This window comes from Cimex lectularius, unplaced genomic scaffold (assembly GCF_000648675.2).
Source record: "Cimex lectularius strain Harlan isolate CLEC.00 unplaced genomic scaffold, Clec_2.1 scaffold38, whole genome shotgun sequence".
Taxonomy (NCBI): domain Eukaryota; kingdom Metazoa; phylum Arthropoda; class Insecta; order Hemiptera; family Cimicidae; genus Cimex; species Cimex lectularius.
The window spans coordinates 1,499,015-1,524,798 of NW_019392638.1; the positions used below are offsets into that span (position 1 = coordinate 1,499,015).

Genomic DNA, 25,784 nt, shown 5'->3' on the forward strand with positions numbered 1-25,784 from the left:
TTTTAAGATTCCATAGAATAATTAATAATCAAAATTAATCTAAACGTTATAGAAATGTAATACATTATGTATGTATATTCTACATTATAAATAAATTATAAAGATCCTTTTTAGGCAAAAATTTCTGTAATTTCTCTGAAAGTCAGTTCGAAATTGAATCAAAATAAGCACGTTTTGTCAAATTATAAGAACCAATGTCAAATCCCGCTTATGAGTCCAGCATGTACGGCGAATGTGTGCATGTCTAACCTATTTGTGGTGTAATGCTGGGCGATTCCTTCCTTGGCTCCATATAGGGAGTGCGAAGGGATGCCGGCCAAATGAGAATTGTACTAGAGCACGACTGGGAGTATCTGGTCCCCCTGTTCGGATTCTTGGAGAAAACAGGGTTGTTTTATTTTATGTAATACTGATGTCGAATGTTGAGAGTGAATGCATTTATTAGGGCGAAAGTGCAGTGGAAGAGAGTTGATGGCGGAATATTAAGTACCCCACCGACCCTCAATTGAGTTTGTTAGATTATAGGCGATGAAGGAATATCCAGTACTCCACCTCCCCCTAACTGCATGAATGGTATGGACATAGGAAAGAATGCGTTTAAGAATGAATGACAGTATGAATGGGCTTGGTTTTAGGAATTGCATGAGTTGGGGGCTGGACGGCACCGATCTCTGATGTGCGTCTGAATGTTTGCTATGACGAGATCGAGATTTGATGATAATATGGCGGTGTCATCAGAAAATTTGAAAATCGTAAAGTCAGAATGGGAAGAATACCGGCAGTGTATACTGTGAATAACAACGGACACAGGATGTTACCCTGTAGATCTCCTACATAGGTTCCTGCGCAAAGGAAAGTGAAACCAACCAAAACTTTAACAGATATATCAGCCAGATAGAATTTAAAGATTAAAAAATGTTTAAAGAGTTAGGATGCTTTTCAGCCTCCAGAGCAAACCCTGATGCCAGATTCCAGCCTGTTCAAAATTGAGATTTTATCCATAAACGGTTGTACAGATAGAATGATGCCTGAATCCAAAATGAGCTCTGGGATATCAGTACTCGAGGATGGAATGGGTTTGTTTATACAGACGTTTTTATAAGATTTTTCCAAAAGCAATAATCCAACAATGGAGAATTTCATTGCTTTGGAAAATTTGGAAGACGATTGTGTAATAGAGTCTGGTTAAGAAAGTTTTTTTTAGTTTTCGAAATAACATTATATTAAAATTACTAAAATTGAAATCATAAATGTAATGAGCTCAAAACAGCTTATGTTCATACAAGATGAAAAAGTAAACAACTACAAATTATCAAAGGTAAGGATCGAGAAAAATTCCACACGGATTTTTTACTATTTGTTTGTGTTCATTTTACATTTTCATTCTTCCGAAGGTCCGTAATGTACAGGGTGTATTTTTTAGCATACGCCAGCAGTTTGTCCTATTTTTTGAACAGATACAAAAAAATGACCAATGGTAACTCCCTTAGGATGTTTTGAAAATATTAAAAAATTAAGAAAATTTCATACATAATGTTTATTAAACGAAAGTTTCCATTTTCTTTTTTCCACCATAAGGTCAGTAGGTTGGTTACTTAAGCTCTTCTATATGACAGGAATTACTTTATTAAAACTTCTTACTTTTTTATTAAAAGGTCAAAAATTCGATCAATTGCAAGTTTTCTGGAGAAAAAAAACTGTCTAAATCTCAGACGCCATTGTAATCAAAATAACCCACGACGTACAATTACGACCATCGACATCCAGCCATGGTCAGCATTGACAAAAACCGAAAAAATCGTCAAAACATTTCTCGTTGAAATGGCTTTTTTAAACAATTTTCATGGTGTGCGAAAAAAATCTCCCAACCACAACGATTTCATAATGGTACCCTTTCTTAAAATCTCAAAAGATAAACTGTACTTGCATCTGATAGGGAGCGCGTTATCCCTGGGGTGCTTACCGTAGCTTATTTTAGCTTAAAGCTTTAAGCCCATCGTCATCCGCCTTACTGTGCGTTCTTTCTCTATCAGGGGAAAAATCTCATTCTTTAAATATAGAAAAGTACCAGCTTTGACCAAAATCGCTGCAAATTTTTCTTTTGAAAAACAATTCAGTAGTTAAAAAGGTGTTTTTCCCTCTTGCCAAAAGTTAAATTAATTAACTGAAACATCAAAGCAATTAGTGGTTATTGATTTTAAAAAAACATACGAATTTTCTTTTCAACCCTTTGATGAAAGTGATGTACATGCAATATAAAAGAAACAATAATAAATGCCCATTCGAGAGATTTATAGATACGTTGTTCTCAGCAACTTCGTTCCCACTCAGCGGACCTGACAGTAATTTGAAAAGAATCTCGTAAAGTAAGATCTCATATGATGGATAAAAACTTGCTACTCAGCCTGAGTTTGCCCATCTTCGGTTAATTAACTTTCCTCTTTCACCCCTTTATCTGAAAAGACGGCTTGCGAGTAAAGCAATTGGAAAACAAAAAATCAAGTTTTTAGCCTCGATTATTTTCGGTTGTGATTTTCAAATGTCAAGCGGTTTATTTTTAAACTAATTCATTTATTTACTTACCTGGCCAACTTGTGCTCTTAAGTAAATTTGATAACATTTTAGAAAACAAAACAAACACAAAAAATATAAAAAATATTCATAACTATACATAAATAATAAAAAAGAGGAACTACTCATTAGCAGTCATTCCTATATATCAGCATTAATCTCTTTTGCTTTAGCTTGGGAAGTAAGGAATAGTAAGTAATAAAAAGTATGTACTTACTTGTGTAATAAGAAGTCTTAAGACGAGTGAAGCGGCTGTTTAGTTTTTGTCTTTTTAGTCGTGTGAGTGGGTTCCAGTTTGTCACTATATAGCCCTTTTAGCGGACTATATTACTGGTAGGAAAAGGAAACTACAGTAGTAGATGGAAGCAGTGGATATTTTCCTAGGGTAAAAGTGGCATGTTCACATTTTTGTATGTTTATTGTCATCCGCCGCTTGAACCGCTGATCAAGGGATATGAGATGGTTAAGACGACAAGATCTTTGGATCATCGAGGATGGCGTGTCATCCGCATAGGTGGTAAGGAACGTTTCAGAAATGATAGGAATTTCTCCAGTACACTATGTGGACGATGGGTCGTAAGATAATTTCTTGAGGTATGCGATAGCCTATTGATAGAGGGGGGTCACGGATATCTTAAAAGTTGATAGATTTTAGAATCAGGTAGTAGGTAAACAGAAGAGTTGTCTTGATTGCCATACCCGATCAAAATTTACATCTAGGAATACACCGAAACTGGTGCTTGACGTGCTCAAAAGCGGTGGCGATGACGTCTACAACGCGATGGCTCTGCTGAACAGTGGAATGAAAATGTGTGTTTGACATATTAACTTTGAATCCATTATTAGTTGTGATTGAGGCATTGTTTTCTAAAATTCTGGATTTAATACTCTTATTACTTTACGATATCAGCCAAAAACCGTAAAAATAATAGTACCCGTAGTTTTAGTACTACATGTACTCCACTCAGAAGAAATTAGTGTGGGTAAACATGATTACGCTGTAATTTCTTTTTAGATCAACTTGATCTGCCTATAATCGTTGGTTTGTCTGTCAGGCATTTCAACATTTTACCTTCTCTTCGGTGTGTCTATGAGAGTTTTATGATAGGCAGACCAAAGCGGTAGCGATAATGTCTATAACGCGATGGCACTCTGAATATTGAAATGAGAACTTCTGAACCTAAACTGGAGGTCAGGAATAAGTTTACAGAAATGAAGGATGGGGAAGATGTGTTTAAGCAAGAGTTTTTCTATGCTTTTGCCCATTTCAGGCAAACTAATTGGACGGCAGGATGATGGAAGGTTATTTTATGCTTTGGAATCATTTGGATGAGGGAAAATTTCCATTAATGGAAAGAATGTTGTTCTAAGGACAGATTCATAAAGGTAGGTAAGGAAAACTACAGCTTTTTTAGGTATTTAGGTAGATATCGAAGGATTTTTGAAGTGGTCAGGTCTGAACAAGGACTTTTCTTCAGTAATAGATGATATGGGTTACTTCAGTGGGTGTGAATGGTTTTAGAGGAGAGAGAGAGGTGGAGGAGTTTAGGTCTTGTTCTGCAATTCTATTGAAGGCGGGCTCTTCAGGTCTGGGTGAGGAGTGAACAGGCTGTCTAGATAGAAGGCGAATCATTAGGCTTTTTTTCGTCGGAATTGGCCCAGAAATCATCATAACGGCGAAAGTGAGAAGGATCGGATTTATATGATAAGATTCTGTGTGCTGCTGTCCAAAGAGATATTGTCCCCGTGGGCAGAGAACGTTTGTAGTCAAAGAATGGTTGTTGTTTCAAAGTTTATTTGTTTCTTAGTAAGTTAGACCCTGGCAGAAGTCAGTGATACCAATGACCTGACCCTGGCATGGGTCCTGAGCATTCGGAGCAAAGAGGCAATGAGAAATTGGACATGGCAAAAAAAAGATCCAATATGAATTCTGTAGCCCCTGAACTCTAGTTTGTCCAAGCATCTTGCCACAAAAAAGGACATGTCCAAAAATAGATCCTTAATGAGTCCAAAGCCATACCCCAGGATACATAGACGGGCTATCCACAAGACTTACAAAATTACTGGAAGTTCATCGCAACATAACCAGGATTCTGGTTTGACTTCAAGTCTGAACTGGACGGTAACTAGATAGGATTACAGACAGAAAAACACTGTGCAGATATTCCCAGGAAAAAGATGAGACCGCGAAACACGTTTTATGTTTTTATGATGGGTCTGTGTAGATGTAGATTCTAGCAACTAGGAGAGGAAAAGCCGTTTTATAAGCGTTTGTCAGACGGATAACGATTGGGCAGCCTCTTGGCTCTTGCTTGTCGTTTCTCCATAAACATGATTCGTATGTACAGAGGTATGACGTATTTGTCATCTATAGCTCTAGTATGTATTTTTGTCGACTCCAGGATAGTTTTGTGTACTGTTAAGGTTCAAAATAAAAAAAGAAATCCACTCCATCGTTTACATTTGACTGTTATCATTTGTACTTAAGGGACAACAAAAGATAAGTGGGCAAATAATCTTTATTGCTATTTGGAAATCTAGTATCTCAACAAAAAAAACCCGGCTGGCCAAAATTAATATCCCAACTGCAGATAACAGTTCATCGATTAGACGATGAATTTGACAATGACATTTAAAATGAAAGTTAAGAAAAAACATATCTAAACATACTATCTTCTTACAAGATTGGAATTCGTTCACGGCCTGTTGTAATCATTATCGCATTTGTTATAAGCCGATTGTTTTAACTTTTTAATAATTGTTCATTAATATTGCATCACACAATACAATTGCGTTATCGCAATGCTTTTTGTAAAACCAACTAATAAAATAAATCAAGCGGAAATATAAATTTCATTGATTAAATTGAAATTAATTTTTTTTCTGCATTTCTGCCTTTCCTTTCAAACCAAGGACGGATGTTTCACCCCCATAAATACATCAAACCAACATAGAGACATGGAGGCCCTGAAGCTAAATAGATACATCCAACACGGGCGATATGCACTCTGAAGCATGAAGACACGCGCATTAATAACTCTGACGGCAATAAAACAGAAGAGAAAGTTGGATGTTCAGTCGTAGTATTTGTAGGTACAAACTGGCATCAACCAGCGTGTCAGATTTCAATCTAGACTCGTGAGCTGGTGCTCAAATAATCAAGCTGAGCTCCTGGTGATTTTAAAAGCCCTGGATTGGATTCTAATAATCAAGGATTCACGCATCAGTTGCAAAAGGGCAACCATATGGAAGACATATAGCAATTAAAATGGTCAACAATATTAAATAATTGGGTGAATCAATTAGAAATACTCTATTCGACCTTAATAAACATAAATGTAAAGTTATTGAGAGCTCGGCAGTACGCAAGACACCCTGGAAATGAACTTGCTGACGGACTGGCAAAACGTGCAGTAACTGTTTCCTTACTCGATGTAGAATTCCAGTCTCGTATGTGGGAAAAATCAGTGAGGAATTTTTTCCCGGCTAGTTAATACATTCAAAACTACCCAAGTTCTAAGTTTACATGGCAAGAACAAGTCCTAATTCAAGTCCTACTTGAAGAGATTTCATATAAGGAAAGATGATCTACACAATAAAACTACCTCAGAAATGGGACCACTTAATTTTTGAATGCCCGATCATCGAAAGTGAGATATCCTAATAAGGAACATAGTTTCGGAAGAAGAAAATTGGCCGTCAACTCTGGAAATGCTAAGTATAAAACATTACAAAGACTTCGTTAAATTCATCAACAGTATGAACTTTGATTTAAAAAAGATAATCTGATAATATATTCATATATAAGGCATTCTTGGTTCGCTTTAATATCATTGGTAAATAATTTATTCATTTATTTTGTTGATATCGTAAAAATACGATAACTTATATGAGTAATTAACATATTCTACTTTCAGTAATAAATCGATTTCTTACTCTAGATAATAAATTATAAAATCAAATTATAAGTTCTATATATATTGCACTTATTTATGCAAGTGCTTAGTGCCAGTGGTTCTAGGATTCTGCATTGGAAAAAATGGGCTGATTTGAAAGTCAATGTTTTACAGATTTTTGTTTGTTTTTTGTTTCAGCGAAACGAGCACCGCTTCGAGAAAGCTGCAATGGGCAGACGAAGGAACGCACCACGTGAGGCACGGGAAGCACAAAGGGACGAGGAGAGGAACGCCGGTCATCCAGGTGCAGCAGGAGTCCTGCTACAGTGGGAACGAGGTCCTCATCATCATCGGCGTCACCTGCTTACTCAACTTCGCCTTTGTCCTCCTGGTCATGGCCTGCGTACACTACTGCAGTTCCAAAAACGACAGGATACCAAGGCAAGTTGTGGAACTCTGCGAATGACGTGAAAGAGAACAAATAATTAGTATTTTATTTTTTATTTGATCAAAATCCGTAGAATGTATGAAATTTCAGTATTTATGCCTTTTTACAAGTAAGTAATAGTATACAATACAATAGAGCTTTAAATACACCTCCTGTCAGATGTGGAAAAACGATAAGATGATCTTCTTGGGATCAAATTCTTACCACACCAAATATCCATACGTCATTCCTTCACATCCTTTCTTATTTCCATCCATGAGCATTAAGCATACCTCCTGCCAGATGTGTAACAACTGTAAGATGATCTTCTTGGAATCAAATTCCTACCACACCCACCGTATATCCAGACGTCATTCCTTCACATTCTTTCTTATTTCCATGAGCATTAAAAACACCTCTTATCTGACGAGGAAAAACCATAAGGTGATCTTCTTGAGATCAAATTCCTACCACACCCACCATATATCCAGACGTCATTCCTTCACATTCTTTCTTATTTCCATGAGCATTAAAAACACCTCTTATCAGACGAGGAAAACCCATAAGATGATCTTCTTGAGATCAAATTCCTACCACACCTACCATACATCCAGACGTCATTCCTTCACATTCTTTCTAATTACCAACCAAAAGTATTAATTGCACCTCCTGTCAGACGTGTAAAAACGTTTAAGATGATGATTTCTGCCACACTCAAAAACTCCTGTTACATCCAAGATATATCTAGATCTTGCTCATTCCATGGTCCACTTTGTAATAGGACAAAATCCATAATTTTATAAAAATCAACATTGTTGGAGGTGGGTTTTTCGAAAACATTATCTTATGCTGGGAACCGAGCAATTAGCTGAAAAATGGCTATCATTTTTTATGTATTCTATCTTATGATATTAATTATCAATGTACACTCTTCAAATACTCTTCAAAAATATTTAAGCTTGTCTTATCAAGTACTACCATTGGGTTTACTCATGTTTATCTGCCACATAACCAATAAACACATAATTTTAAAAAAATAAAATCCAGTATATCATCGATGGTCGTCTAAATCGGGAACGGCCGCTCCTCTACCGACAAAGCCTCAATTCTGTGCAATCCAATACTTATCGGTAAGCGTTCGGGTATACAATCCGCTTTACTCACAAAGCCCGGATATATTTTATCAAAACAATACGATAAAATCAATCCGTTGAAAAGACGATTATTATTCTCGACAACGATGGAGTGCTTGTTTCAATGTTGACCCGCCCGGTCATGGCTTCGAGACCTCGTAATTTAAATCGTAAACACTAGTAAAATAAAACGTCGTTTTTTCCCGCTCGATTTGTTTACAGTTTTGACAAAATTATCAAAATCACAGAAGTAATTTATCAAGTCTTACAGTCCAACAAATCCAATTGATGAACTAAGCTCATTTAAAAATCAAAGGCTAGAGTGAACAATATATAAATGGAGTTGAAGTGAAGATCGACCAATTAGTTTTGAAACGTTGAAGAATGGATCAGCTATGGTAATTTACGGGCAAAGAAAACGCTATAACAACCAAAAAACTGATCATTTTAACAAATAATCTATAAACTTAGAATAATGTCAGATCCAATTTAATTTAATGTAAATTTTACATTGAAAATCAGGAATGTGACCAATTAATGTCTTTTCTCTAATTGGGTGACAAACTGCCAAAAACGATCAATAATCTCAATAAAGCATATTAAAATAGACAATACTAACAAATTTTGGTTTTAACAATTTACGGAAGTGTCTCGCGTTGAAGTCATCATCATTACCGCTCTTGAGCGAAAGGAGTGCTGCTCAAGTGTATTCCTGGATATGATGCCTTCGATCGGGTATGGCACCCGGGGCTCTTCTGGAAGTTAAGAGAGTCCTCCCTTTTACCTACTATCTGATCATGCAATCCTACCTAACCGACAGTTACTTTCAGTGGTCCCTCTCTATCGGCCGGTTATTGCACAGATGCAGGGTTACCAGAAGGAAGTATCTTAGGCCCCATCCTCCGGTATATACCGCAGACATTCCTACTCTTCCAAAAACAATCCTTACTACCTATGCGGATGATATCGCCATCCTTTGCTCCCATAAAGACCCTTTAATTTCAACCAGAAACCTGCAAAACTATAATGTCATCAATCCGTTGAGCAGTAGTTCTAGGGGTGGAAGATGACAATAAACAAACAAAAATGTGAACATGTCATTTTCACCCTTCGGAGAATAACCACTGCTACCATCTACTACAATAGTATCCCTTTGCAACCATCTAATGCAGTCCGCTATCTTGGACTATATAGTGACCAAGGACACATGGAGCGCACACACACAACTTAAAAGACAAGAACTAAACAATCGCTTCAGACTTCTTAAAAAGTGCTGAACAACGGTTCAAACTGTCAACTCTACGATTCATTTATATTACTGTTTTGAGACCCATATGGACATACGGCATCGAACTTTGTGGTTCGACAAAAAGTTCCAATCTCCAATTTAATCCCTATAGTCCAAAATCCTCTGTATCATCCTCAATATGTCAGCATTTACAATGACCTTCCAGCCACAGAAATCCTCATGTTAGAAACCTTACATCCCGCACCCTTCCAAGTAATCCTCCCCGACGGCTGAAGCGTCACTGGCTTCGCGACCTCTTAAGTAACAGTGAAAGTAATTTACGCTAACTACTAATGAATCATTCCTCTTTTTATTTACTTACATTTGTTTTGTCTCTGTGTTCTAAAATATTATCAAATTTACTTACGCGCTGCAATTTGCGCAGGTGTAAATAAATAAATTTAAACAAAAATCCAAATTATACACTGCCATTAAAAATAATAATTTACATTTACTTGCTTATAATGAATGCACACATACATTCTGATTTACCGTGAAACTCGGACAGTTCAACGACTACAAAGTTTCATATAGGGCATTATTATGTGCCGGAGCAATGAAACAACTTTTTCTTCCAGTTACATATGAGATATCAGCATAATTTGACTTCTGTTAGTAATCAGAGTTGTCCTGTGGCCTACGAGTTTCAAATTACAAACAGACCATAATTCCAGTCGTACACGTACGCTTTTTATAATGTATTTGTTGTTTTTTTTCCGCAGGTGCGACCAGAAGGTGGAAGATGAATCAAAACGTCTCATATAACTTTCTCTTCTTATCGCCCAATAAATATAATTCAATACGAAACACTTTCTCTTTCTATTTACTTTAAAATGTTAAAGGGTTCAACTTTAAATTAGGTTTGACCCTTTCGTCATGCTTGAAATTAAAAGTTCTCTGTCTGCAAATGGCGCAGCTCGACAACCAATACGTTGGATAATTGGAAACTAAATTTCATTCCGAACTTTTAGACCATTTAATTTGGACGTTTTTTCTCTGAAAGTAAAGTTTCAACAATTTCATCTTGCTAAGACAACAATTTATTATTTAGACTTAAAAATACCATAAGTATCACCTTTGAATGAACTATCACAGTAATTAGTCTGATTATTTAAAATGTTTACAACACGGTGATCTATTGTCATGGGATTATCTCGGTAATCCAAGATATTATTAAAGAAGTATCATATGATTACAACCAGCAACAATTGTTTTGGATTACAGTCAACACCTTTCTGATATGTTTCATATGCCAATCTCTCAGATAATAATATCAAATCACTAGTTATAAAATCCAATCATATTTCAATAATAATAGTGATAAAAAATGTCATCATGCCTCGTCACATCAGTTCAATAGGAAAGTAATTGTCTATTACGTTTTGATAAAAATCACTGTGGTTTAGTTTATCAGGTAATTATGTCGTTTTTTTTTCTCTACCAGGCTTTTAAGATAATAAACTTTTTTTATTAAGAGCTGATTTATTTACAGAAATTTGCGGATTTGTCTTATGCTTTTCTGCCCGATTTTTCACGATAAATAATTTTTTTTATACACAGTTTTTCTAGAAGATCAGTAGTGATGGATGAAAGGTTTATTCAACATCAAAGTGTGACTAATGGAATCCAGTAACCGCTTCGCAGGGTGATTAGTTAAAACAGGAAAGTATTCTACGATCAAACTGCTGATTCTGTCAAACACTTTTTTAATACGATCAATATAAATTCAATTTAATAGAAAAGCTAACTAATGAAATTGGCATACACAATACACACATTCGTTCAAAATTGTGTCTATTTCTTAACAATCCTAAGTTGGGAAGTAAGTGAAGTAACTGCATTTAATGATATTTTTCTTTCAAACGCCTTTTTATTAGGAAAATGGATAAATAAACTTTCTGACATTTCATGAAGATTTTTTCAAATGTATGTTCCTCCTTCATACCAGAAATTCTATAAAATCACAGAACATGCATTAGTAACAAGTACTACGCAGCAATCAAAACTATTTGTCAAAATTTATTTTCAGTTTTAATAAAAATAACCAATATTTGAAGTCTTTTCAGAGGATCTTCGGAAGAGGTCAAAAAACAGAGAAAACTTCCTTACGGTTTTCGCCGAGCTTTCGACAGTTTTATACTGTCATCTTCAGGGCCTGTTTTATTATCATATAAACAAACAATTAAAACATGAAAAAACAATAATTACAACAATAATTGGATATCTTACTTTAAAACCTTAATAGGAAATTATATAAGGTTTTAAAATAAGATATCCAATTATTGTTGTAATTATTGTTTTTTCATGTTTTAATTGTTTGTTTATATGATAATAAAACAGGCCCTGAAGATGACAGTATAAAACTGTCGAAAGCTCGGCGAAAACCGTAAGGAAGTTTTCTCTGTTTTTTGACCTCTTCCGAAGATCCTCTGAAAAGACTTCTTGTATCCAGCAGGTCGATAATCTAGTTCATCGTTACATAACCAATATTTGTTCCATATGAGATCATTTTTTAATATGTATGCAAATACTAAAGATTTAAGACTTAATGAGGTTAAGACAGGTGAGAGGTTTGTAAGAAGATTAAATATAAACTTGTACTAACTTCGAATTGAAGTAATCACTTTCTGGGTCCATCTATTCTCACTGGTTTATTAAGTTGCTCACGTTTCACGTACGTCTGTAAAGAAGATATGAAGCCAAAACGCGTATAAGTGAAAAGTAAAAAAACAGCGAAGCTCGATGGACCCAGAATCGTGATTATCCGCTCGCTAGCCTACCATACTGTGCTTATCTCTCTTTGAAAGTTGGTAGTTCTTTTCAATTTTGGACTGGCTATCCAGAATCCATTTCATCAAGTATGTCAGGCGCAGTTCAACTGTTTGCTATCTTCAGTGTTTTAACAGGTATACAAACCGTCGACTGAAGATGGCAAAAAGCCAAAACTCCTCTGACTGACATTCAACAGACCTGAATGAAAGTAAACGACCTACAGGTTCATCACCCAACAGACATCAAGAAGAAATCTAACTATGATTTGTCTTTGCTAAACGCTGAAAATTTTGTTATTTCAATAACATTTGAAAACCGTTGTTCTTATCTTAGCAATATTATTGTTTTATTTGATAAAAAATGCGCTTGAATAAAACCAGAACAATTGTTAATTATTTTTGCCAAAGGCATGAATGTGCAAAATAACATCGCTTCTACAATGCTAACAGCATGCAAAATTCCCGTTAAACGACCCGGTGGGCAATTATTATCGCGAAGCCCCCCGGCTCGACGACAAAAGATGCTGACCTGCATCATACCGCAGATATGTCCTATTTAATTGGTGAAATAATGAAAATACTAGAAAATCTTTGAAGAGGGGTATCTAACAAAACATATCCACTTTTTAGAAATATTGGAGGTTATAATATCCTTTAAAAAACACGTGATAAATGATAAGTTTGTAACTTGTGGTAAAAGTTATAGGGTGTCATTAAATTAAACTTAAAAAGTTGTTATTTTATTCATGATTTTTATTTATTATTTTTTAACAATGTCTGTCATTAATATGAAATATAGCATATTTCTAGATCTTGCCAAAGCATCATCATCATCTCTTGTGATGAATGAAGAATGATTGCCACATAAAAAAGTACAAGTAAAGTACTACTGCTTGTTAAAATTTGTTTAAAAAACGCGCTTGAGTTAAACTATTTAATTTAAGTAGTAGAAATTATTAAAATAATTTAAGTTAATTCTCTTTTCCCAAAGGCATGAATGTGTAAAATAACATCGCTTTTAGAACGCTTACAGCATGCAAAATTGCCGTTAAACGGCCCTGTGGGCGATTATTATCGCGAAGTCCCCCCCGATTATAATTAATGATCTGCATAATTAAGCCCAGGAACTTCACAGTGTTTTCCTGCCTGGGTGCTTTTTAAAAAAAAAAAGCGAAAACCACTTTTAACCAGATGTTAATCTTCCCTTCACCTACAGAATCGTGAGACAATCCGAATCGAAAAAGACAGACAGACCCATTGCAAAAGTTTAATCTACCCGGATCTTAAACAGCCAGAGACAAATTACGTCTGGTGAAAGCCCCCGTGAACGAAATGCAATTACGTCTGACAAATTCTCTTTAAAAAGTTTTATTTTGAGAAAATTTTGGATTGTTTTGGGCCCTCCGTCTTAAAAGCTTGTCGCTACGAAACTTCATTCGATTCTGCTAAATTTTCAACAGGGACGATGTTTTCACAATAAGACTGAATTTTCCTCGTTATACTAAAAAGCTCGCTTACACAATTTTGGATTAGGTTTAATAAAGGATTGTGTTATTTAAACAGACGTTTTAAATTAAAAATTACCCTAAGTCACCTCTGCCTTTTAACATCCCTTTATTCCCTCATTATTCTCTAATTTATTTAAAACGGAAATTTCAATTCATCCTTTATGAAAATTATTGCTCATTATTACTCAATTAACATGCTATTCCATCAGTCTAATGACTAAAAATTAATTTTCTCGCGAAAAAAAATTTGAAATTTTTTCCAAGCTTATTAATATTGTTTAAATATTTATTAAAAAATAGTATTATCTTAGATTTCTTTTTCTTTATTCATATACAACACTTCTGAATAAAGGATTTTTTTTTAAATAAATATATCCTAATTTACACTACTCAATTTTCAATACTGTTTAATTATGTCATTGGTTCACATTCTTTAATGAATGACAATAAATTGATTCACTGGTATAATTCATTAATTGATATAACTCATTATATTTTAAAGATTTATATTTCATTTATAAAATATAATACTATTATTAACTAGCTATTATTTTTAAACACGCTTCTTAGCATATTATAAATAAATATTTTGNGCTTTTTATCGATTTTGAAAGATATCACGTCCTGGCGTCGGAAAATCGTGATATCTTTTAATCTAAACATTTCTCTTAAAATCTATAAGCACCGTTGAAATCGTGCTCTGTCGTGCTGTTTCATGTTAATCATGGACATTGCTTACAGAGGAGAAAATACAATTTTTAAAAACCACAAATAAAACATATTTTTATGTTTAACAATTTAAATGATATTAAAAAAAGTATTAACTTAATTATAAACCCTCAGGGTGCCGGTGTTTTTGAAAAAAAGCCCATTTGTAAGTATGTCGGGTTCGAATGCAGGGCCGCTGGATTCGAACCCGGGACCTTTACTGTCCAGAGATGAGCGCCATGTCAACGCCTAAATCGTTGCGGCCACCGATGCCCCCCTATTTTTAATTGCTGTAGTTTTTAACAAATAAAACAGGAGTGTTGTTGAGATAAGAACAATGGTTTCAAAATGTTATTGTAATAACAAAATGTCCAGGATTTAGCGAAGAAAATCGTAGTGAGATTTTTTCTTGAGTTCTGCAGAGTGATGAACCAGTTCATTTTTGTCAGGTTAATGTCAGTCTGACGAGTTTCAGCTTTTTGTCATATTCAATAGATGGTTTGAACCTGTATATTTTATTGGGTTTATAAAACTATAAAAACACGGGAAAACGCACAGGCCAACCACTGAAGATAGTAAAATGTTAAAACGCACCTGACAGACTAGATGAAATGAATTGTAGATAGCCAGTCCAAAATGGAAGGAAACTACCGACCTACAAAGACAGATAAACAGTGTTAAAGTTTGATGGTATTGGTTGGCCTGCGAGTGGTTCGCACTCATGTTTCTGGGTCCATCTATCCTCACTGTTTTCTATATCTCTCTCTTATACGTGTTTTTTGGCTTCATATCTTCTTTATGGACGTACATAAAATGTGAGCAACTTAAAAAACCAGTGAGAATAAATGGACCCAGAAAGTAATTAGTGTCAATTCAAAATTAGTACAAGTTTATATTTAATTCCCTAGTTTCGTGGTCCGCTCCCATCTCAAAAGGAAAAATTCAAAAGGTGTGATTGAGATGGGAGGTTGGTGTCCGAGTGGATCGAGGTCACGATAGCTCAAGTGGTCGAGCAGCGGCATATCAAGCCGAAGATCGTGGGTTCGAATCCCGCTCGTGCCATTGACTTTTTTATCTCAACTAAAAACCTTAATTAATTGTTTATATTTAATCTTCTTACAATCCTATCACCAGTATTGAAACTTTCCTGTCTTGACCTTATTAAGACTTAAACTATTAGTATTTAACTATGTTTGTTATAATTAATAAATCAAATATTTTAAAATGTTTATAGTTAAAAAATAATCTTATATGAAATAAAATTGGTTTCTTTCATTAAAACTGAAAATATGTTTAGACAAACAATTTTGATTGCTGCATAGTACTTGTTACTAATGCATGTTCTGTGATTTTATAGAATTTCTGGTATGAAGCAGACATACATTGAACATAAATATGAATAAATCTCCATGAAATGTTAGAAAGTTTATTTATCCGTTTTCCTAAAAAAAGGGTTTTGAAAAGAAAATCTATTTAAGTGCAGTACTTCACTTATTTCCCAACTTAGAAAGTTATGTTAAGAGATAGACCCAATTTTGTATGTTTGACATATTGTGTGTATCATCTTTATTACTTAGCTTTTCTATTAAGCTGAATTTATCTTTCTATTACTTACTTTTACTTCTATTACTATTTTTATTACTAAAAAAGTGTTTGACAGATCAGTAATTTGATTCTGGAATACTCTCCTATTTTTAAATAATCTCCCTGAGGAGTGGTTCCATTAGCCACACTTTGATGTTGAATAACCTTTCATTCATTACAATTAATCTTCTGTAAAAAATATTTCAAAACATTGTTTATTGTGCAAAAGGATTTTGTGAACCTTCTGATAGACAATATATGTAAGAAACCATCTTGTATTTTTTGTAACTCAACATTTCAGCTCAAAATTAATTTATTTTTGATCTTGAAGACCTTGGCGTTGCTTGTGTTCATTGTGAACTTGGTTGGTTCTGTGATATATAACTTGATAATCACCGATTATCCTGATCTTTTTATTTATATTCAATAGTTTGTTTGTACACAGACAAATTACAAAAATAGGCAGACATAATTTTATTTGATTAGTTAGAGCAGTTATCACCTTAAATATAAACACAAACAAGTTTTTATTCTATATCCATAAATCTTAGTAATTAATATATGTACACTAAAGTAAAAATTTGTTTTATGATTTTTGTTTTTCAGACTTGAGTCCGTTTTAATAGAGAGCGAGTCAGACAGCCAGGAAAGCAGGCGAGACTGGGATAGACATAATTCACTGCTGTCACTCCACAATCTCCCACTCTACCGACACAAAACTCCTTCACACTCCATGGAACAGCTTCTTTTTCTCGATTAGTCGAAATTGGACGTTCTTAGCCATCCTTTAGAACGCGTAGAGTCTCTTTTAGGTAAAGAAATAGAGAGCGCCTTCTGAGCTGCCTCAGATTTTACAACCTAATAGTGAGAGAAAACCAGTTGAAATTTGTATATTTTCATACTTCTAGATTGTTGTTATAGCTTTGTGATAATCTCTAAATATTAACACAAAAGAAAACAAAGAGAAAAAAAATTATCAAACTTTTGTAAGTAAACATGCCAGTGCATACTGAAAAAGTTAGATTATATAAATATTAATTAATTGATTATGCAAAAGCAATAGATTTTGTATTTTTTACAACAATAAAAATCCAATTTTATCAGTTAAATACCAATAAAACAAACCAAAAATACAATTAGTTGAAGATTAATTTTATAGGTAAAAGTAAGTTTTGTATCATAAATAATGTTAATAGTTTATAATATATAAGTGTTGTTAACTGAATTAAAAATACAATTATTAGATCAATTATTGACTAGATTAGTTAAATATCAATGAAAACGGAAATATATGTATAAGAAATTAAACATTATTCTACCAAATGATAGAATTGCTTGATGAAGATATTGTCATATAGAGGTCTTTTTCATAATGAAGGATATAATAAACCTGGGGAAATAAGCGTTTACTTACATTTTTTAATGAAATTGTAAAATATAGTAAGTAATTGTGGCACAATCTTATTAGAAGTTATTTCAATAAATAAAACAAAAAAGGTAGATGACAAAATTATTTTGCAAATGTTCGTTTATTAAAAATCATTTATAAATATCTATAATAAAAAAATATTTTTAGATATGTTTACATAGTCAATCCAAATTGTATTTTTATTGATTTTCTAGTCCACTTACTTAAAACATATTTTTTCATGTCTACTAAGTCTTCACCTGATAGAACAAAATAAAATAGATCGTGGGTTCAAATTCAGCTCATGTCACTGACTATTTCATTTCATCCAATACCTTACATAAAAAGATTAATTAAAATAAAAAAGTTTTAAAACAATTCGTAATAATAGATCAACAGAATTTCATCAGTTTTTATTGTCTCATAAATTTTCTCAATGTTTTGATATTTGTATGAGACCGATAAAATTGTTGAGAGACTTAACAATTGTTTTACATAACAAAGTAGAGGACACTAGTGGCTTGAGTGTCCAACTCATATTTGCCACACTAGCAGTCCTGGTCGGATCTGCTTTAGCCTGTGGTTTTTTAATAGATCATAATATTATGTAAGGTGAAATAGTTTGACCATTCTATCCACGACACACTACTTAGCTGGATTTTCCTTCCAGTAAGACATGAATTACAGTAGACTCACATTATCCGAGGGGGATACGTACATCACTGAGGGTAAAACGGTAATGAGAACCACAGATAATAGGAAACACCTCGCATTGTAGGCTTTGAAGCATTTTCTTCTATCTACATACCAATTAGACATTTTCTGTATCGCACCTGCCTTTCATCAATGTTATGTATGAACTTATGTAAACATATTTCAGGTTTTGTTCAATAAGAAAAATATTATGTATGCTAACATACCTAAAGTTTATTCTACTCAGTAAAACAATATACATCAGCATACATATATCAACAGCACCTATGCTTGACATGGAAACAAATGAGAAAAAATTATTATGGCTTAAAAAAGATAAAATTTATTTTAAAAAAAGATCATTAAAGAGAAGTAGAAACAGTGAAATTTGATCTTTCAGCTTTCTCAATGAGAATTGTTAGGAGGCTGCTTTGTTTGGTTTTTCAACTGCTGGAAATTACGTTTATGTTTCGTTCCACTATTGGATCATATTCTATCTTTTATCTTTCTAGTTTTGAGCTAAGTGAAAGATTTCTCCAAATTTTGGTATTTCTACGTACAAAAGTTCTTCCACTTTTTCATTAGCAATAACTCAACCAAAGCTGAATGAAAACGCGAATAACAAAAATACAAATATAAAGAGTCTACTGTACTTTCATAAACTCTCAAAAAAGTCTCACCAACAGGGAACTTGAATAATAGGGAAATAGTGGTTTAAAAACTAATTACTAAATATTATAGAGATAATTCAAACTACCTTAAAACAATCAATTTTACTTTATAGAAACAAACACAAAACTTGAACTGAGTATTTAAAATAAATTAAATGCTTCCCACCACTTAGTTATTAATAGGCTAATAAGCACATATGTAATATACATTAAAATAACATTAAATTTATTATAATGTGTAACTTGTAATATATAACTTGTAAACTAATTTTTTGAAAATTGAGAAGATTCATTAAAAGCAATTTACAAATTGCTAATCACTAATCAATCAATCGAATACTTTCATCAAGTTAAAAGATATAACTTTTTTAAACTTTTTTTTATTGTGCACTTTGCCTTTAGGTTTCTACAATACGATGTCCCTTCTACACATTGCCACCACTATTAACTTTGCATCTTATTTTATATGAGCACGTGTTAGTTGTGAATAGAATAACTTTCGTCATATTTGATTCTGTATCATGGCAACAAATGAAGTTTTACATCGAACATGGGTAGTATGTCTATGTATTTGTATAATGAACTTTTTCCATTTTTATTATTTTCAGCATTTGGTACATTACCAATTTGAAAAAAGTAATATTATAGTACCTGAATAGTGTGAAATCTGTAAATTTTTAATTAATTATATATGAAACTAGTATTTGATTTTATGTATCAGATATTTTTATATTGTAATTATATTTTATAATTAAAATTACTGTTAGTAAATACAAAATTGTAGAGAAAGCGATTATATTGGACCCATTCCATACAGTTGTTATTACAAGAAAATAAGCGGAACTAAACGTCATATCCTTCATGCTGAGCATGATCGAAAATAAAAACCACAACACTTTTTTGTTATGTACCAATTCTCCCAGTGCGGTCCAGAAACTCAGGAGAAGAGCTTCTGTGGCCCCCCTAATAAATAAGACAAAAGAACAGTTAAAAGGAATGAGAGGATTGGTGAGAAGGTCGTGTTGGCATGGGGGAACGAAAAACAGTCAGGTGGCCAAAGAAGCTGCCAAGGCGCTTCCCAACATGTACGTCCAGCGGAGTTAAAACTATTAATTTCAAATACAGAAAAAGGGGAATGGAAAACCCTGGGTTTGTAAAAATAGAAATAACTGTGAAAAAAGAAACAGAAATAAATGTTATATGTAATTTAAAATGGGATTTTTGCATACATTTGGCCTTCCAAATTAAGAATTTTAAAAATTTAAAAAAAATTAAAAATTAAAGCTTTGATGGCAATAGGATAAATTAGTTTACGAGTGAATGTTTGGAGTCAGAGCTTTACAGCACTCAGAAGAGATATAGCTAACCTAAGAAAGAAGGTTTGGATGTTAGGGCGTGAAATGACCTTAGCCGTTAAAACACCCTTAAAAATTAATAATAATAATAATAATAACCTTGCTAAAATGTGGCTAGTTAAGAATGTCGTCGGTCCTTGGTCCATGGAGAATGGTTTGAAAAGGGAAAAGGCCATACTGACCAGACTACACATAGGCCATACAAGAATAACACACAGGCACCTTCTGGCTGGAAAGTGAACGCGTAGTGCCCATTATACAAGGGTAGAGTACATTTCAATTGTAGAAGGCTTGTCATATATGGACAATATTTTGGTATATCATCGGACCTATCACGTAGTCTTCAGGTTCAGCAGCAGGCAAAGGGTACCTCAGGGCCCTACCTGTTTATAGAGTTTATGTTTGTTTGTGTCTGTGTTGACTTTATGTTAATTTATTGAAATTAATGTACTTTATTAGCATGAAAGGAAGGGGTTGTTTAACCCCACCCTGAGGAATATCGAGAACTCTGGGGGAGTGAATGTTTGTGGTGATGTATATATATGAATTGTATGTTTTGTTTCTGTTCTGTATTTGACAACCTGAGGTACAAACAAGAGGATATAATTTTAGGATCTTGGCGTAGTATGCATTTAAAAGCAGAGTTAGTAACCAGGTGCAATTTAAAACAAAGTACTCTCGAAAGAATAGAAAAAGAAGGAAAACACGCAGAGGACCAGTGATGACAGCTGTTTGTCAGCCCATAAACTTCTTACTTTATATATACAAGAAAAGCATCCACAAAATTAGCTTTGGTGTTGTTTTTTTTCTTATTTAGATTGTAGAGTTGTACTGTATTGTTGTACTTTCAGTTGGTTATACTAGAAAATGCGAGAAAAGATTGAATTCTCTACCAAGCTTTACTTATTTCAAAATATTTAGGTTAGAAAAAAAGTCAGCCTCTATGACCGTGACCTGCATGAAGGCCACACTGGCCCAACCTCCCAGTCAGATGACCTGCATGTCATGATGCATAACGTTTTTAGTAATATGAATTTTTTGCCGTCCGGGAGGTGGAAAAATGGAAAACCAGACGACACTGAACATGTTAAAGCTTTTACCAGTTCCCAAAGTTTTTCAAGGATTCCCACATGTATCCTTCAGGCCTGGACTTTTCCTCTCCCAGGAGTAAGGAGCCTTTCAAAAAAAAAACCTTCAGACCAACAGATGGCATTTTCCCCTGTCTCTTCTTCCTGGCAATATCTGTACAGGTTTGTTTGACTAAGTCTGCAGTGTCCAGTCAACAATACACAATTATTCTAATACTAACATGTCCTAGATTTACTAGTTATTAATGTTTTTCCTTGGATTAATTTTTTCGTATGCCATTGTCCTGAGCTACATTCCCATAGAAAGGTGTATTTATTTTTAATATATTGCCTAATGGATCCATGTTTTGTCAGTATGGTATGCCAAAAAACAGTTCAGGGCCGATTTTACCCCAAAGTATTTCAATTTAACTATGGGGGCAATGGGGGCCCCAAACGGGTTAAGCAATGAAAACGCCCCCAACAACGAAAAGGAAAAGGCCCCGGGTCCAAACCAACCGCCCCGCAATTGAAACCAAAAAGCCTAAAAAAGGGTTTTGGTTTGGTTTTTCAAAAAACACCGGCACCCTGAGGGTTTATATGACCTCTGCTGTTGCAAACCCTCGTCTAAAAAAAATTAAACTATGTCAAGGTCTGTGAGGGCTGTCTGCTGAATCTGTGAAGATGAAATGCCAAAACTTATCAGGCATAAAAGCCAGCAAGAATAAAGTATACTATTATGATCAGAGACAATCAAGCAACAAAGTTAATTATACTGTTGTGTTTTTTTTTACAAGGGTTCGCACCCTAAGGGTTTTTTACAAGCAGAGGTCATATCAACCCTGAGGGTGCCAGTGTTTTTGAAAAAAGAGCCCATTTGTAAGTATATCAGGTTCGAATGCAGGTCTGCTGTATAAAATAATGTTTAAATGGTAAGATTACAATAAAAAAATATATTTATTTAATTTTTTTTAATTAAAAGATAAAACTTTTTCCATATGAATTATTGGATATTTGGTTACAAAATAACTTCACTGGCAAGAGTTTATAAAATAATTTCATGTTTGAAGCTTCTTGTCAATTCTTTGTAAGGCAAGACGATTGAATTAAGAAGTATAATTTCAGATGGCACTTTCACACTACAACCTGAAAAAGATTTTTACAAAAGTGTGAAAAATTTAAACTATAACAAAGAGAAAGCAATACCTAAAATTGTAATCGAAGGATTAAGACGTCCGTCTTTGTTGAAAAGCGGAAGGTTGTCCATTTTTGCAAATGGCTTGTTGGGGTTTGGATCACAAGGAGTCCCTTCAACCCTGGCCCAACTGCCTATCTTCACTTGACGCCCTAAAATAAAAACAGTTTGGCATAACAGAATTTGATATATAAATTCACTCAGTCCTACCAACAATCGAGTGAGTCACTAGAGTGTGACTACCAATACAAGCGCTGTCAAGCACCAAGGCGTCTTTTACTCTTACACCTGGCCCAATTACAGCCCCTGCGCCGATACTTACATTTGGACCAATCTGAAAATATTTACATGATCCTGAGTAATTCTTACTTGTGAGTATTTGCTTATAATATCTTCTTTTGGATCAATGGTACTTACACAGGCTGTTGGATCCAAAATGGCAGTCGGATGAATGTAAACATCTCCAATTATATTTTTGTTGTTTGTACATAACCTTTAAGGAAAAATTAATAAACTGAAAAGCATAGGGCAACTAAAACAATACCTTTCTGGATGAGTGTGCCTATATAGCTGTAAGTAATGCCTGTTCGCATAAATGGCAGCACCGGCAGTTTTCAACTGAGACCACCATTTTGTCGTCGTGAAGACATACGCTCTCCCTGAGCCCGCCAGGGGAGTCAGAACGTCTTGCTCCAATTGCATTGCACCCGAGTCTTTGTGAAAATCTCCCGATCCACTAAATTACACATTTTTTTAAAATAAATTGCGCTTTTTTTATACAGATAAAATCGGTGGAAATTACTCATAGTTGATGTTTTTATTTTTCTCCTTGAAAGCCAAAGCTAATGTATCAAAGAGTTCTATTGAGCAAAAATACACACCGCAGTTTATAAAATGGGAAACAAATGTTGAAGGTTTTTCAACATAATGGGTCATGTAATCGAGATTGGGGTGCTTTGCGATACAGCCATAATTCAACGCCTGCTGTTTATTCGTTTCAGTCGCCATTATTGTAATTAGAGCGTTGCCTTTGCTATTGTGAAACTTTAGTATTTCAACTAATGGAAAATCTGCACAGACATCACCGTTGAGGACAAAAAATCCATCAGGGTTTCCGTATCTTAAAAAACAATTATTATAAAATATAAGTTCAAGACCGTAAAAATCCCACAGGCAATGTATACCTAATTTGATCCCGGAAGTGATACATTCCACCTGCCGTTCCTAGTGAAGTAAATTCCTGAAGGTATCTACAATAAACATGTTAAGCATAAAACATATTATTAATGCTACTTACAAATAATAATAACAAACCTAATTGATTTATTGTATTTTTGAGCCATTTCAGAAATAAAGGCTGACAATTCGCTAGCTGGATAATAGCCAAGGATAATTATTTCCTTGAGATCTGGAACTGTCACGCATGCTTCGATATGGTGTTGGATCATCGGGAGACCAGCAACAGGAAAAAGCGGTTTAGCTACATCTAAAGATAATGGTCGAAAACGGGTTCCTAAAACATAAAAACAAAAAAACTTTTACTTAACATATGTACTGCCCTACTAAAAAAAATTTCAATAGTTTTGAGAAAGTGAGCTTTGAAGTTTTTCATCTTGAATATCCTCAGTTAAATTGCCATACTTTTTACAGTTTTTGGCCTAGGACTCAACTTCACTTTTTTATAATCCTGAAAACTTTTTGTATTATAATTTATGACTTATTTATTGATTCACTTGTATTTTACTCATTATTTAATCAAAAAAGTTGTTATGTTAAATTTAACAAGCAAAGATTTGTGTTAATTACTTACAGAAGAGAACATATATGAAAAGAAATTTTTTTTACATAGCTGTTTTTTATTATTATAATTTCTTTTACAATGCAATAGTAACATAACACATAATGAATCATACTACTACTGTATTTCCATATCCTTGGTCAATTCAATTCAATGCATATCCCCACAAACTGATACGTTTTATGCAGAAAATCATAAACTGATGATAAATGATTTGATAAACTTTTTTGCATGCCTCTGTCCCGGGCTACATTCCCATTGAGCGGACTTATTATTAATCCATTGTCTAATGGATCTGTGTTTTTGGCAGTTTGGTAATCCACAAAAGGGTCAGGGCTAATAGGTGTCCTCATCCAACTTTGCTTGGCCAATTTATTGGCCTCTTCGTTGTCCCTCTGCCCTGGCATTGATCATTTTGTTATCTTCCCCAATGTCTGACAGGGCTGTAATGCAGTCACAAATGACTCTAGACTTTACCGTCGGTGTGGCAATTGCCTTCAGTGCCACCTGGCTGTTCTTCTATTGACAAAGCCTTTTTAGCTCCCTGGCACATTTCCGCTTGAAAGTCAGTGGCATATTGTTCAAGTCTTATATGAATTCTAGTCCTATTTCCATAAATACCAGTTCCTCACCTATATTCGGTTTTGGAGCTATCTGTAAACCAGATATGGCCGGCATTAACTAGGATCCCTTTTTCCTAGTCTTTCTACAGTTATTTTTATTAGATTTTTTTTTTGTCAAAACTGAATTTAGAGGTCATGGCAGAAACAGGCATCCCCAGAGTTCTGGCTAGCTGAAGCTTCTCTGAAGCTTGAAAGTTGCTCCTTTTTATGTGAGTAGCCTATCCCTGTATTAGCCTATAAATGGCTGGTGTTATCTCCTTGGATAACGATGTGTAGTGGTGGTAGGTTCAGTCAGATCAAAGACAGATATTTGTCTTAGAAAAGCTATTCATTCCGCCAAGGCCAATGGTAAAAAGTATTTATTAGAATGTCTGGAGTCTTTTGCCCTAAGAGAAGATACCGCTTCCTAGTATCCTCTTTACCATACCATACCATCACAGAAACTAACGACAGAACTACTAAATCTACGACGTGCTAAGACTAGAATAATAATTTGACTGCTGACTGGACACTGCAGACTCCGAAGTGGACTCTACAACAGACTAGACACTCGGAGTGGCAAGCCTGTGCAGATATTGCCAAAAAGAAGAAGAAACAACGGAAAAGGTCCTCTGTTGGTGCGAAGGCCTATGTAGGTTGGGATTCCTAATAAAGGAACACTTGAAAAAGCTTGAAAAATATGGAGATGCACAATAATCCGATACAGGCCGTAAAGAGGCTGGCTCCTATATAATCTAATATTTGTAAGTTTTAAAGAAAAACTTTCTTTTGTTTTTTGAAAAACCGCAATTTACTTTTGACTCACCTTTCAAAGGGCCGCCGATGAGGATCACCGCTTTCAGAGTCATTTCGCTTACGTTTGAGAACTGACGTCCAAAACCAACAAAGCGCGATAAACAATTGTCAGTAGAACCTCTACTATTTTTACTGTTGGATTTTCGCCTACTTTACATTTTTACAGTAGATCCAACGATTTCAGATGTTCAGCACTGATACCCTTGTTGTCAACATTCTTATCGCTTTGATAAATGATACCACCGCCCTTGCGGGATAAACATACATGTCTTATGAAGAAATTTTATTAAAAA

The 25,784-nt window shown here is 34.3% G+C and overlaps 2 protein-coding genes across 7 annotated transcripts in view; one reads left to right on the forward strand and one right to left on the reverse strand.

Annotated features, from left to right (window-relative positions):
- LOC106670026 overlaps nucleotides 1–16,890 on the forward strand; it is a 256,597-nt gene extending 239,707 nt beyond the window's left edge. For 5 of the 6 annotated variants that reach the window (XM_024227866.1, XM_014400005.2, XM_024227867.1 and 2 more), the window contains 2 exons: nucleotides 6,666–6,908; nucleotides 16,493–16,890. In XM_024227866.1, coding sequence (XP_024083634.1) covers nucleotides 6,666–6,908; nucleotides 16,493–16,646 — 397 coding nt within the window. In that variant the 3' untranslated portion in view covers nucleotides 16,647–16,890. Of the gene's footprint in view, nucleotides 1–6,665; nucleotides 6,909–10,037; nucleotides 10,123–16,492 lie in introns of those variants that run through there. The other variant, XM_014400006.1, reaches the window with a different exon arrangement.
- A 5,146-nt stretch (nucleotides 16,891–22,036) lies between these two features.
- Nucleotides 22,037–25,733, reverse strand: LOC106670049 (mannose-1-phosphate guanyltransferase alpha-A). The gene is made up of 9 exons (XM_014400043.2): nucleotides 25,502–25,733; nucleotides 23,590–23,788; nucleotides 23,460–23,525; nucleotides 23,078–23,395; nucleotides 22,820–23,011; nucleotides 22,693–22,768; nucleotides 22,486–22,609; nucleotides 22,287–22,427; nucleotides 22,037–22,226 (listed from the first exon to the last, which is right to left on the reverse strand). Exons 1-9 carry the CDS (start codon nucleotides 25,542–25,544, stop codon nucleotides 22,126–22,128), a joined length of 1,260 nt encoding a protein of 419 aa, XP_014255529.1. The 5' UTR covers nucleotides 25,545–25,733; the 3' UTR covers nucleotides 22,037–22,125.
- Nucleotides 25,734–25,784: the final 51 nt, after the last annotated feature.

What these genes read in the sequence shown, in the direction of transcription:
- LOC106670049 (XM_014400043.2), bottom strand. Translation starts at nt 25,544, where the DNA reads ATGACTCTGAAAGCGGTGATCCTCATCGGCGGCCCTTTGAAAG. An exon ending in CACTTCCGGGATCAAATTAG is followed by an intron (nt 23,396 to 23,459) that starts GTATACATTGCC and finishes TTGTTTTTTAAG; the next exon opens with ATACGGAAACCCTGATGGAT. An exon ending in TTTTGGATCCAACAGCCTGT is followed by an intron (nt 22,610 to 22,692) that starts GTAAGTACCATT and finishes AAATATTTTCAG; the next exon opens with ATTGGTCCAAATGTAAGTAT.